Here is a 13096-nt window from a genome sequence, read left to right on the forward strand (position 1 = left end):
TACGAACCACACCTTTCACTCCCTAAGTCTATCTGACTTTGGGTCTCGTAGTCTCCAATCCAAAGTCCCCGCACTGCGTACCGACGATTGGAATGAAGGTGGGTGATAAGGTGAACAAGCACTGAAACCAATGACAATGGTCCGAGGCTATCGTATCTGCCTGCCCCACCTCCACTCGGCCAGGAACCAAACTACCGGTGAGCTTAGCTTGCACCTTGTCCAATAAAAGGTATAATGATTCATGTTCAATGCATACATCCCCCTCCTCCTCCTCCTTTCCATCCCTATGCCGTCACTCCAGCCACAGCCCCGACGACCTCTTTACCTTCCCAAAATCGAGGTAGCTCATTACCGGGGATGAAATGACGTTGCACCTTGTCCTTGGTTATAACGCACATTCTGATACACCCTCCTGAAGATCCATCTCTCGACATGGCCAATGCCAGTGCTTAGATATGTCAGCTTGGCATCGATCAAGACTCTATTCTACTCACTGTTCTTTACAAATTGAACAGTCTCCTCCTCATTCCAACCATCCTGATATGTGGCGTCACAATATCCATACACATATGTTGAGCCAGAACCTGTGACGAGTCAATTATGGATTCACCTGTGGTTCAAATATCGCTCACCTCCTATTGCCCATGGTTGTTGGAACATACCTCCACCTAGAGGAATGTTATACACTGAACCACCAGCTTCGGCATCCCAACCCGCGACGATGATCCCTGCGCTGAGCTGATCTTTATTGGTGTAACATAGCTTTTCAAACATAGAAGTGACCGTGGCGACTGGTGGAGGGGTACCGTAGAGGGAAGAATAGATCTGACAATGTTGGTGAACGATGTCAGCGACCGCTTGCGTGTCGGCAGCTGAACCGGATCGACAGCAATAGACGCGATCGTGGATGTGAGTGAGCTTGTCAGTCACTCGATTGGCCTGAGATGTTAGCAAGAATGTCCGAACGAGAGAAGAGTGAGTACTCACAATGTATGCTCCAGTGGTTGTCCGACTGTCTGCACCTATGACGACCCCTCCTTCAAACTTGACGGCCATGATGGATGTCTATACGTGAGCATGAGCTGCCACAAGTTGGCTGAAGGGGCAAACATGATGAGACTCACCCCCAGATTGACTTCCCCATTCTTGAGATGTTTGATATCGACCGAGTTAATGTTGGTCATGTTGTGGGAGATGAGAAGGAAGAGGAGTGAGCAGGGTGGGCTTGAGATATAGGGAGACAGACATTCCACAGGCCACAGGTCTAAGGTGAGCCGCGTAAGTGATCGAAGCATGATCACACGTGTCATTACATGACCTTTGCTTATCACACCAACACAATGGGTCTTGTCTCAGTGGTGGTGATGATCCAGACTTGAGTGTTTTCATATACAGAGCAAGTAGAAGTAATCGCATTAACAACCCCGATCCGTCTTATAACTCTACCAAGCATGCTACATTAGGAAAACAGTTTGTCAGTATCTTTTACATCTCCAGACCACGGTGGAACACGTTCTCCAAAACCCGGAACTTCCCCGTACCTTTGGAACTCCTATTCGTCACGTCATAACCCTATCCATCACCCATCTCCATCCTCACCTTCTTCTTTCCATTCCACACCTAGCGACAACTCCCCTCTTCACCTTTTACTCTAATAACGGATTATCTATCATCCAATATATTGGCCCCCCTTCCTGCTCGTCATGTCGGCATTGCTTGCCGCCGCCCAGGGACCGAGCAAGGCATACGTCCCTTTACCCGATGACATTTCCCCTCCAGCTTCCTACGCCAATCTCGCCCCCGTTCACGCCGTCACTCGTAACGGTACAGTCGTCTATACGAAACGCGTATCCAGTGTCACCTCCTCTGGCTCGGGCGATTCCGATGATAGCGGCAGCGTCAGAACCGAACGACATGAGAATCGTTCCGGGACGACCTTCCAATCAGGTAGCGAAGAGACCCTCGCCGCACCTGGATCTTCTCGCAAGGGCAAGGAAAAAGCCAATGGGAACTTACATGAGGATGGAGATCTCGGCCACTACACTTGGGAAGCTAAAGGAAAAGGTAAAGAAACATGGGATGTTGAGAAGGGACCAGTGGAATATATCGAGATGGTCGATGGAAGCGAGACGGGAAGTTATCCTCCCGTGAGTGGGGAAGTAGAAGAAGAGCGACGTATACAAGAGGTAAGTTTTATCATGTTTTCTCATGAGTTATTAGAAGAAGATGTTGGCTGACGGCTCAGAATCTCGCCAACTTTGCGGCTCGAGATATGGCGCGTCGGCGAGCTGCTAGATTGTCTCGACAATTACCATCCTCCCCTCCATCTTCTCCAAAACCTAATGGTACCACTACCTCATATTTACAGCGTCCTCTGTCTATAATATCGTCCATCACATCCGGTAGTCAGAACACTAGCGGTAAGCGTAACAGTCTCATGGGGTTGATGGAGGGTATAGGAATCGTCAATCCTGTCAAAGGCAAGGGCGACGCCGAGTGGGGCGCTACACATAATCCCGTACGTCCCTCTCGACGGTGCTTCTCTTACAACCCACTTACGAAAATCAACACTGGGTTGGAGACATGAGCTGAAGGTTGCAGATACCCCTGACCACCTCCCCTCGTGAATCCACTTCGACAGAATATCAACATCCTTATGCCAAACCCGCATCTCCCATACCTCGAATGGTGATCTCCCCTGTTTCACCAACGGAATCTCCTTTTGACGATCCACGCCCCGTACCCCTGCCTTCTTCGTCTACTCAACGACGTGGATCCATCAACGTTGATTCCTCCAAAACCTCTGCCCCTCTTGACACCGACGTCGTGGGATACGCCGGTCCGTCATGGAGAGGCGGGGCAGCGATTCAGGATCAGGGGGTAGCTCAAGATGTGCAAGACGTGAATGTCGGGACGGGCGAAAAGTGGTGGCATGCGTTGTGCTCATGGGGTTCCGATGTGGACGGCGGGCATGGGAACGATCAATTAGGGGGACAAGCTGGACGAACGAATCCATTCGAGTGAACCACTCTGTCAGCGGCTAGAACTTTGAGGAGAGCATTATAACGATGAGACACGACCAAGACATAATGCATAGGTCGAGTGTTCCGATGTAGAGTACATACTGCATACTTGTACAGCCCGATGAAACCTCATGCATCAATTCAATACAAGTACAGGCCAGAAAGTGCCACAATTCGTCCAAAGGCGAATCTCCGGTTCCTCCATCCTTCTTTCCCTCCCCACGTCACCGCAATGCATAAGCATCAAACATCCTCGTTCAACTTGGACAGCAGTTGACGTCTCTTCACTCATCTCTTCTTCACTGTGCGTCGACAAGGGTGCCAGTGGTAGTGGACCCTCCCTCCATCATCACCAACCGGGGATTGTTGTTGTGCCCTGAAAGCGGGGCTCTGTCAAAGTCAAAAGATAACGTTGGGTTATACGCGCGCCGCGTCTCAAAGTCATTCCCATTTCGCTATTCTCTGCCAGGTGACATACCTTCTCTCGGTCCTAGTAGCTAGTAGCTAGCTCCAAAGACCCCTGCTCGTCAATTGTCAACCTGCATCTCCCGACGTACCGACATCCTGCTCCATCACCAAGCTTTCTCTCTAAACACTGCCCTTCCCTGCCTTTGTTCCCCACCCACCCGTTCATCACCCATACCAACCCATCTCCTTCCGACCTGCTCCTGCCACTATTGCTTTCGGCCTGAGTAGTGAGTCGGGCGACACCCCCGCTACCTCTTCCTACAACCAACGTCCTGTCACGACCCTTTCCTGTACTCCAGATACCCCACACCCCTGCCTCTTCCTTGACCATGGCTCGGGACACACGAAGCAGCAAGGAAGCAAATGGTGAGCATTTCGTCTCCTCCAAATTTTCCAAAACACTGACATTTGTAGTCGACCCCAACTCCCCGTCTTCCCCAAACAATAAACGGAAACGACGACAATCTCCTGCTCCTGTACCCGTGCCCACACCCCTGAAGATCAATCTTCATATCCCAAGTTCCTCTGGACCCAAGATTAAATTGACCCCACCCAAAGTCAATGGCTCAGGAGAAGTCAATGGAGATCATGAGCCGAAACGAGCGAGAATAAACTTGACCGTCAACGGCGAAAGAACCAGGAAAAGCCAGTCTCCCGTACCTGTGCTTGCACCTGTTTCCGGTCCGGACCAGAAGGGAGAGTCTGTCGAAGAAGATGTAGATCCAGTTCAAGATGACAAGATCGAGGTGAATCAAGAAGTGGAAGAGAGGGATGGTGTTGCCGCGTCAACGGTACAGGGTAGATCGTTAAGCCGAGAAATACGGGGAGCTCTGACGATCTTGATGGCTCAGTAAGTGTCCCCTCTCAGAACAGCATATGACGAGCTAATCTGGACAGAGCTGCAACACGTCTGCCTCCTCCGTTGAACGAAATCCTCACTTTGTGGCTACCACCGAAATTTGAGCAAAATGAAAAGAACACTCTCGGCTACATTCTGAAGCAGGACAACCTGACATGGGAGCGACTGGTTGTACGTCTTCTAATCACATATCCTCCTGTGATAACACATCGCTGACAGCAAGGATGTATTGCATGTCTTTTCTCACAACCTGTTGGCGCCTTGCGCTTATCCCAACCCAATGCCCTCAGTTAAAACCTTTCATCTTCCCATCCCACCCCTTCCCTCTCATCTTCCACCCCACAACATCTACAACTTCTGCGTCAGTCTGCGTACGATCATGAAGCAGGCCGAGCCACCTGGCGACATGAACGAGGAGAAAGCGGAAAGATGGGCATTGATGCAAAAGCTGCCCACGGGAAGTGGGAATGTAAATGGGGAGTGGTTCACTAGTAGTGTGGACATACGTCAAGTAGAAGCATTGTCAAAGAACCTCAATGAAGGGAAATTCGAAGAGATGGGGAGTTTGCTAGAACGACTCGCTTCAACTGGAACTCGCTTCGGTAAGTGACGACAGATGACATAAGGGGTTAGGCAGCTGATGAACCTAGGGCATGCGCAACCTGTGTCGTTGCAGAATGCCTTGCCTGCGAGTGGAAGTCAACCTCGTATCCCCACCCTGTCTGATTCACTAATCCGTCGCGCGAGTCTCAAAGCCAGTCGGTGGAAGGAACTTCGGCAACTGAGACGGCAAGGAGGATTCGGCAGTATCATGCGTCCAGTCACGGTACCTCCAACAACGAACGCGAACTTCACCCCCTCCTTCGCTCCAACCTTCGACTCAACATATTCCAGCGGATCGGGATATTGGGGAACATTAGAGGGTATGCACGCACGCCATCGTCATAGAGAATGGCGTGATAGAGTTACACATGGGAAAGGAGCTATGATAGAAGGGGGATATCACGGCACGATGGAAGCGGATGTTGAAGGTGATGAGATGGGCGGTCAACGAGCTGAAAGCAGTAGAAAGAGTAATCATTCTGGAAATGTGGAAGAGGTGTTGGAGGATAATGCGAGATTGCTCGCTGAATTACAAGCATGGCAAGAGATACGGATCAGACGTGGCCATCGCAAACCCACTCAGCGGGAAGAAGTTGTCGGTGAGTTCATGTCTTTTTATGTCACAGAGAAATTCGGGCTGATTGGTTCAGCTGAAGAAGTGCTCTCATCCCTCACTACACTTGCCAGTCACATTTCTCCCAAAGAGCTCTTACCCAAAGGCACATTTGATGGTCTGGCTCATGACCTGGGCGCTCGATTCGTACCCGTTTCAGCGCCTATCATCCGAGGTACACTCGACCCTAAACGTCCTCAGGCCTTACATGACAATGCTACCGTTCGTATGCGGTCTCACGTGTCACAGCCCCTTGGAAGCACGTCAATCGGTGGTATAAGCAGTTTGTCACCTCATCAACCTCCACCTCCTCGACCTGGACCTGGAGGTCAAATGTTACCACCTCCCATTCCTAGTAATTATATCACTCCCCCACCACATACATTACCTCATTCCAAATCCTCAACTCCGCAATATAAAACTCAACCGACCGCACCTCGTGTTTATTACACTGCCCCTTCTCCAGGTCAGAATGTGCAGACGACGAGTTTCCGACCACCGTCAAGCGGATCGACATATGGACGTCCTTCGCCGCCGGTCCCATCTCCCGCTCCGTCGTCCGCTCCGGTGTACCCGACTCGACCAGGACCGGGACCGTCAAGTCTCCGTCAGAGTTTTGGACCTGAAAATCCGGCACCTGTGGGATCTGTGTACATGACGCCGACACCGTTACCGCTGAGATCGGGAACAAGCACTATGATCTCACAACAGCAAATACGTCCTAACAGTACTCCGTCGAGATTAAGATGAAAAGTAGGGAGGATCTGTGTTTCAGTTTGTATGTTGTCCTTGGGTCAATGTTGGGATGCATCATGTCTTGTTCGGTACAGTGGATTGATGATATGGGGTCATTGAGTAAGCTACGTTGCATAGTACTGCACACTCCTTAGGCTCACTTTCAGGTGAGTGTGGGAGACAATTTCACGGAGATCAGGTGCGGAGCGGGGAGCGACGAGTGGCCGAGTGGGAACCAAGATAGCACCGCTTTTTCGGTTAGCGAGGTACACCGAGGTCCGAAGGAGCGGAGTAGCGAGTGAGTAGTACTTGGTTGATTAGCGAAGTGGTGAATGATGAGCGATGAGCGAGATGTGAGGTACCTTTCAAGCCGTTGGCATTGTTAAAAGATTCCCATGGCTATATAGACTGACCACATGCTTCTCCTTCACAACCCCTTGTCCATCTCCATCCCTCTGACAGGCACCCTCAATCTTTGAGCCTACTCTAGCTGTTCCTCTGTGATCTGTGGCCTCTGTGGCGGCTTGCCCCAATTGCCCCCCAAGGCCCAAGATCTCGGCACCGACTTAACCGAGGTTTTTGGTCCGTTTGTCCGCCGTGGCCGTCGCCGTACGTTCTCCCAGGCCACCCTGTTTCTTTCTCTCAACAGGTATTCATTCCGACTTCCTTTCTGCATCCTTTACACAAACCCCCGTTACCATCTCTCGTCGTCCCTGACCGAGGTTGACACACGCCGGACACAAACCACAAACGTACTACCTACCTACAGTACATACTTTAACCAGCAGGGGTACCATTCATTTCAATCTGATAAATCATGTCCGACTCGGAATCTCATCCTTCTCTTTTACCTCCTCATTCCCCCATCAGATCATATCACAGTCCTCCTCCTTCTTTCTCCCATGATCCTCTCACACCTAATACATCTTACGATCCACTAAGTTCCGCTAGACTCTCACGACAACAACCTACAACTCAAACGACAATTAAATCTCCACTCGGAATAATGTCCCATCCCTCTCAGATGGCACATACTAATATTATAGACACATCCTCGAATCAGACGGTTTTACCTCACGACGGCGGGCAAGGTGGTATTATTCATCATTCCCCTCAAGAAATCCATTCTTCTTTACCTCCCAGACGTAGTTCGGAAAACATCGAGAGTCCTGAAGGAAGGAAGAGGAGAAGAGCTGGGGTTACTGGAGAACCACAGAAAGATGAAGGAGGTAGAAGAACTGTGACTTTGGGTGTACCTGAGAAAAGTGGTCAAATATCAAAACTTAGTCCGAAACGTTCGACGTCAAATGTACATCATGGAGGTAACATACCAATGCTTACCAGTGAGTTTACGATCTGCTATAAAACTTGATCTTCATCATGATGTTTATGAGAATCGGTCAATGATGATGGGTTTGAAGATTGTAGCTGACTCATCAATAGGTTGTGAAGCTTGTAGGAAAGGCAAGTGAGTTGGATACAATTTTGCCCCCATACGAGGGTATAACAGGTAATGGAGAGATTTAACGCATGAGCTAATCAATGAGACGTCGATGTGAACCTTCTCCATTAGTACCACCCGACCATCCGGACGCAGCTAAATTACCTTGCGCAAGATGTCGTAGATTCGCTCTTGAATGTCACCGTGTACGTGTTACCCGTAGAAAAGGTCCAGCACCAGTGTACGTCCTCTCTCATGCTCTATCATTATCACACTCTTGCTGATGTCATTCAGGGATCTCAGGTGAGGGAGAAACCCCTCCATATCAATGATACTTAACTCGTGCTGATCACTCTCACAGCGCCTTGTCCGATGCAGCGTATGGTTTTCAAAATGGTTCTGGATCAGGTTCAAGCGATTTTCAACCTTCAACAGAAATATATCCTCGTCCACCTCTCCCTCTTGAACAATTACGTCGTGCCACAGTTGTTCAAGTACACGATCCCGCCATGTCAGGTATGCAGCAGGATTACCCACTTCCGCCTACTGGACCGTACGTGGTCTGTCATAACCAGGATAAGGGCTTACACTGACGATGTAGAGGTGGATACGCTACTTCACCTTCTTTCCCACTCTTGGTAGCTTCTCCAACCGTCTCGACATCTACTTTTCCCGATAATCTAGATCAAGTTGTTGCTGGCCCAGTCATTGATAACATCATCAACTTGTTCTTCGATTACGTCTACCCTCTCACACCATGTCTTCATCGACCGACTTTCGTCGCCAATCTCACAGCTAGAATGGACAAGACAGACCCGGTTTTCTTCGCTCTCACATTGACGGTAATAGCCAGTACTTTGGTACAGGTTCCTAGGAGTTTGGTAAATTTGGAAAAAACGGAAATTGAATCTTTAGCTCGTAGATGCGTACGTGTGGCCAAAGCGAAGATATCGTTTATATGGGAAGTAAGTTCTCTTTTCTGTATTTTCTCCCATCCTTTTTACCTGATTATGGCTGACTTGTAGGAACCTGTTCCTGTGCAAAGCTCATTTGGTACGTATGGAATTCCCATAAAGGTGAAGACTGATCAACTGACAAACAGTGGTTATTTCGTATCTGGAGGGTATTGTCCATCTGCTGCTAGGAAACAATACAGCGCATGTTGTCGCCACGGCTCAAGCCAATCAGTTGGCGTTGGCTATGCGACTGAACGAGGAGTCTGTGAGTTGATAATCGTGAAATCGTATGGTGGCCGTGTGACTGACCCGGGAAAGAGCTATGAAGGATTAGATCCGATCGAAAGTGAAATTCGTAGGAGAGCTTATTGGGTTTGTCTTCTTTACAAGGTAGTGGGAAAATTACTCATTCTCAGTTGCTATTCCAAGCCGATAAAAGTACTGCTTGCCTTCGTGCACGTACCATATGTCTCCGTTTGGACGACGCTCCTGGTTTAGCGTTACCGACAGAGGTGGACGATGAACAGATCACATCGACAGGTATCACGCCACAGCCCGTAGGACGGATACCGCTGATTGCGGGGTTCAACATTGTGACCAGTTTGTTCAAGTGAGCGTGTGGTTCTCGTCTACCTTCTCCCTCTCATCATCTGGAATTCTCTTATCTTTCTCACTTTCTTTTGACCTTCCCTACTGGTATCACCCCACTTTCCATCTTCTCCTCGGAGTGGTTTTCTCGTGTTTCCTGACTGATCACGTAGAATACTCAATGATGCTCTCCTGTTGCAGCGGAGAAAAGTTCCTCCAACTGTCGACAGCGTGCTGGCCGATTTGCAGCTCGTCAGTGAATTACGCAATAGCGCAATGAGAACAGCGCTCGATGTTGACTCGCCACTTCAATTGCGCAAGGCATATGATTCCAGAGTTGCCAGGTTGGTCTTTCTTCCACTTTCTATCCTCTTCCCGGTTCTTCCAATGTCCTGTATCCAACAGTTATGGAATGCTGATCAGTAGTCCGGCTCACGACTGGGAATCCAAGCTTCAAGAACGGTTCATGGACTTTTTCCACTCCGCGGGCGATACCAGTCATGCACTGAATAGTTTCCTTGTTATGCAGGTATGTCCCCTCCTCGATTCCTGCTGCTTATGCAAAGCTGAATGATCATAGGGTAATATCCTAGTCACTCAACATGTGGTCCGACTGGTTCTACTCCAAACCCGCCAGAGTCTATACCAGCAGTTATCCCTGCTTACCCAAGTACCCATGCAAGGTGTGGGAGGTCTGGGGAATGCCGAAACCTCTGAAGCAGCGGAAGACATAGCTTGCGAGCTGCTCGATGGACTTAACAGTCTACCGGTGGAGTGCGTAGCTACCAATGGACCTTCGCTCGTACAAAAAGGTCAGTCTCGGGAGGGATCCTTTTTGCCACTTGTTTTGGGAGGGATTGGTCGTTGATGCACAGTACGATTTGTCGCCATTCAACTGATGGAATGTGCCGTCACGCCTTCGTCTACCACTGCCAGGGCGTAAGTTGCACTCTCATGTTCTCACAGTCCACAGTCTTACGCCCTGCTCCACATTCCCCACTTTCGGCTTCTCGGGCTCGGCGATTTTGATAAAGTGTAATCGTGAGAATCGAGCTGACGACTCCCTGTAGACACAAACTGTTGATGCAGTTCCTGAGCGTGCTGGGTGTCATTGAAGGTACGTACGTTTCCCTCGTGATCGTTTCACCGAGCTTACGAATCTAACAGGTATGTATACATTCGGGCGAGACATATCTGCAGAGTGAGATGAAGATGAGGAGGGATTGTCGAGGCGGCCGGGCGGCGGGGCGGATCGGACGGATGAGGATCGAAGTCACCGCCTTGAAGTGGGATGTCTGCACTTTTATGAAAGATCTTTATGCCTTACGGACAATGTTTTTGAAGCAGTTGGTTTGGATGAATATCAAGGAATGTATCGTAGGGTGATGTGATGAAAAAAGTAGAGTTGTGCCCATATGGCGTCGAAGCTTTGTGTTAATGGCGATCACGTGAATCCGTCAGTCTGTGCTCACTCTCTTGGCTTTTCCCACACACATCTCACTCGAAACTCGAGTCAGCTCTCCTCCCCCACCGCGCCTCCCTTTCACTCCTCAGGCCCCGTTCATCACGATCACCGGTCAGCGGTCAGAGAACAGCGAACAGCCAACCCTACGTGACAGACTGAGATCTCCGTTTAGATGGGATACTCAGTACTGAGTCAGGGCTGTGCTAAACTGCTGTAGCGTATCCCACGGCCGTTGATCATGACGGCCGGATCAGATGGTTGACCTTCAAGACACCCTCGGCTAGCTATTCATGCTGTACATACCTCTTCATCATCGCTTACTCATATAGGACCTACACCCACCCGCAGTCACCAACGTCGTCTTTCTTTTCGCCCCAAGTTCAAATTCCCACAATATCCAAAGTTCCTTTCGGCCTTTCACTCTTTTGTCCACATTCACCGTTACCCGATAAAGGCCTTCTCCCCCTGATCGTCGTTTATTTTTCTCATCTTGTCAGTAACACGTATCCTCGGCTTCCCGCTCAATTCGGACTTCTTTCCCTATAATCCTTTTTCTACTTCTCGTCAAACCAACCATGTCTTTTCATTCACATAATCAACATTCATCTCAAAATCTTGATTACACAAACACAATGACCGACACACCTCTTTCAACTCCCATAACTACTGAATCTACGTTTGATAATGAGAAACCACCTGAACAAATTACAAGGACGACATATGGTCATGCCACTACGACTTTGAAAGCTGCAGCCGCTACTGAACATGGATTTACTCCCCTTCAAGCTATCCGAACATACTGGCGTGCTTTCGGTTGGTGCATGTGAGTTCATAATTTTCATTTGGATTTTGGAAATTGTTTTGTTGATGAATATGTTCATTTGTATCGGAGGTCTTTTATGGGGTTATGATGCTCAAATATCCGGTGGAACACTTTCCGTTCCTTATTTCAGAAGAGATTTTGGAGGGGTATACAACGACCAATTCGTCTTACCTGCTAGATGGCAAAGCGCTCTTAATTCTGTTTCTTCTATAGGAGGTATGTTTGCAGGACTCTCTATTGGTTGGGTTGCAGATCTTATTGGGTATGTCACCTTTTTTCAGATTTTGTTTCATCAAATAATCCTACCATCCATCATCCATTTTCACATCTCATCATCAAATGGTTATATCTACCCCGTCACCATCACTTTTAGAGCTTGAATCTCATGTCAATTTCACTGAAAATGTATACCACGCTCATACCATAGCCGTCGGGGATCAGTAGGATGCGCATGTCTCATTTCCATCTCAGCCGTATTCATACAATTCTTTACTCCTTCACATGTCAACGGTATGCTCCTAGCTGGAAAACTCATCAACGGTTTCGCTCTAGGCATGTTCGTCTCGACGGCTTCTTCCTATTGTTCAGAAATATCACCTTTGGCATTAAGAGGAATAACGACTGGTAGTGTAAACTTATGGATCGTCATTGGACAATTCCTTTCCAATTGCGTCATTGAAGGTACTGGAAAACGAACCGATTCGTACGCTTACCGAATACCTTTTGCCGTTCAATGGTTATTCCCACTCATCCTTCTCATAGGACTTCCTTTCGCTCCGGAATCACCTTGGTATCTCGTCCGTAGAGGTCGTGTGGATGCCGCGAGAAGAGTCATCGATCGTTTAGGTGGAGGTAACGTTGATGTGGAATTGATGGTCAATCAAATTCAAGAAACTATAGCTTTGGAAGATCGTGATAAGGCTTCTACAACTTACCTCGATTGTTTTAGAGGCACGAATCGTCAAAGGACTATTATCGCTTCCATGGTTTTCGTCCTTCAACAACTCAGTGGTGTCATCTTCGCCCTAGGATTTAGTAGTTATTTCTTTCAATTAGCTGGTTTTAGCGATTCGAATTCGTTTCGATTGGGAGTTGGAGTGACGGCTATTGGAGTCGTGGGGAATTTGGTTGCGTTGTTCACCGTGAATCAATTTGGAAGAAGAGGATTGTTTTTCTGGGGTATGATAGCTTGTTCCGTCGTCAATTTATTAGTCGCGTTTAGTTCTCTCGCACCGACATCATCAGGTAGATGGGCCTCTGCGTCTTTCGTGAGTCGTCCGTCATCTGATCAATTTCAACCAATCATACTTCTTCCTGACCACACTTTTGTGTGCATATTCATCGCTTCGTCTTCTTTCATGTTTATAAATCTACATATACGTAATGGAACGATGAGATTCTCGAGGGAGTGGTAGCATGAAGAATTGTTGCTGATGACAGACCATCATTTACAATTTCTGCTATCAAATCGGTATAGGTCCTCTTGGATATATAATCTTCGCAGAAGTCTCTTCTGCCAAAC

At 48.5% G+C, this 13096-nt stretch overlaps 5 protein-coding genes across 5 annotated transcripts; 4 read left to right on the top strand and 1 right to left on the bottom strand.

Moving 5' to 3' along the window:
* Positions 1 to 284: 284 nt before the first annotated feature.
* Positions 285 to 1056, bottom strand: TREMEDRAFT_30350 (uncharacterized protein; the record flags this gene model as incomplete). The annotated part of the gene is made up of 4 exons (XM_007004350.1): positions 285 to 448; positions 495 to 584; positions 633 to 939; positions 988 to 1056. 4 exons carry the CDS (start codon positions 1054 to 1056, stop codon positions 285 to 287), a joined length of 630 nt encoding a protein of 209 aa, XP_007004412.1.
* Positions 1057 to 1703: 647 nt separating this feature from the next.
* TREMEDRAFT_62341 (uncharacterized protein) lies at positions 1704 to 3024 on the top strand (the record flags this gene model as incomplete). Its single annotated transcript, XM_007004612.1, has 3 exons — positions 1704 to 2147; positions 2246 to 2518; positions 2602 to 3024. The coding sequence occupies 3 exons, from the start codon at positions 1704 to 1706 to the stop codon at positions 3022 to 3024; spliced, it is 1140 nt and encodes a 379-aa protein (XP_007004674.1).
* Positions 3025 to 3820: 796 nt separating this feature from the next.
* TREMEDRAFT_62342 (uncharacterized protein) lies at positions 3821 to 6316 on the top strand (the record flags this gene model as incomplete). The annotated part of the gene is made up of 6 exons (XM_007004613.1): positions 3821 to 3857; positions 3906 to 4341; positions 4389 to 4521; positions 4574 to 4952; positions 5001 to 5552; positions 5604 to 6316. The coding sequence occupies 6 exons, from the start codon at positions 3821 to 3823 to the stop codon at positions 6314 to 6316; spliced, it is 2250 nt and encodes a 749-aa protein (XP_007004675.1).
* An 802-nt stretch (positions 6317 to 7118) lies between these two features.
* Positions 7119 to 10672, top strand: TREMEDRAFT_73875 (uncharacterized protein; the record flags this gene model as incomplete). The annotated part of the gene is made up of 14 exons (XM_007004775.1): positions 7119 to 7644; positions 7745 to 7769; positions 7849 to 7983; positions 8104 to 8295; positions 8344 to 8707; positions 8768 to 8795; positions 8845 to 8963; positions 9058 to 9308; positions 9460 to 9630; positions 9713 to 9815; positions 9867 to 10098; positions 10162 to 10225; positions 10357 to 10403; positions 10599 to 10672. 14 exons carry the CDS (start codon positions 7119 to 7121, stop codon positions 10670 to 10672), a joined length of 2331 nt encoding a protein of 776 aa, XP_007004837.1.
* An 844-nt stretch (positions 10673 to 11516) lies between these two features.
* Positions 11517 to 13095, top strand: TREMEDRAFT_30458 (uncharacterized protein; the record flags this gene model as incomplete). The annotated part of the gene is made up of 3 exons (XM_007004362.1): positions 11517 to 11836; positions 12002 to 12842; positions 13015 to 13095. Coding segments are annotated over 3 exons (1242 nt in total), but the record flags the coding sequence as incomplete, so codon positions are not given.
* Position 13096: the final 1 nt, after the last annotated feature.

Source organism: Tremella mesenterica (assembly GCF_000271645.1).
Source record: "Tremella mesenterica DSM 1558 unplaced genomic scaffold TREMEscaffold_5, whole genome shotgun sequence".
Classification (NCBI taxonomy): Eukaryota; Fungi; Basidiomycota; class Tremellomycetes; order Tremellales; family Tremellaceae; genus Tremella; species Tremella mesenterica.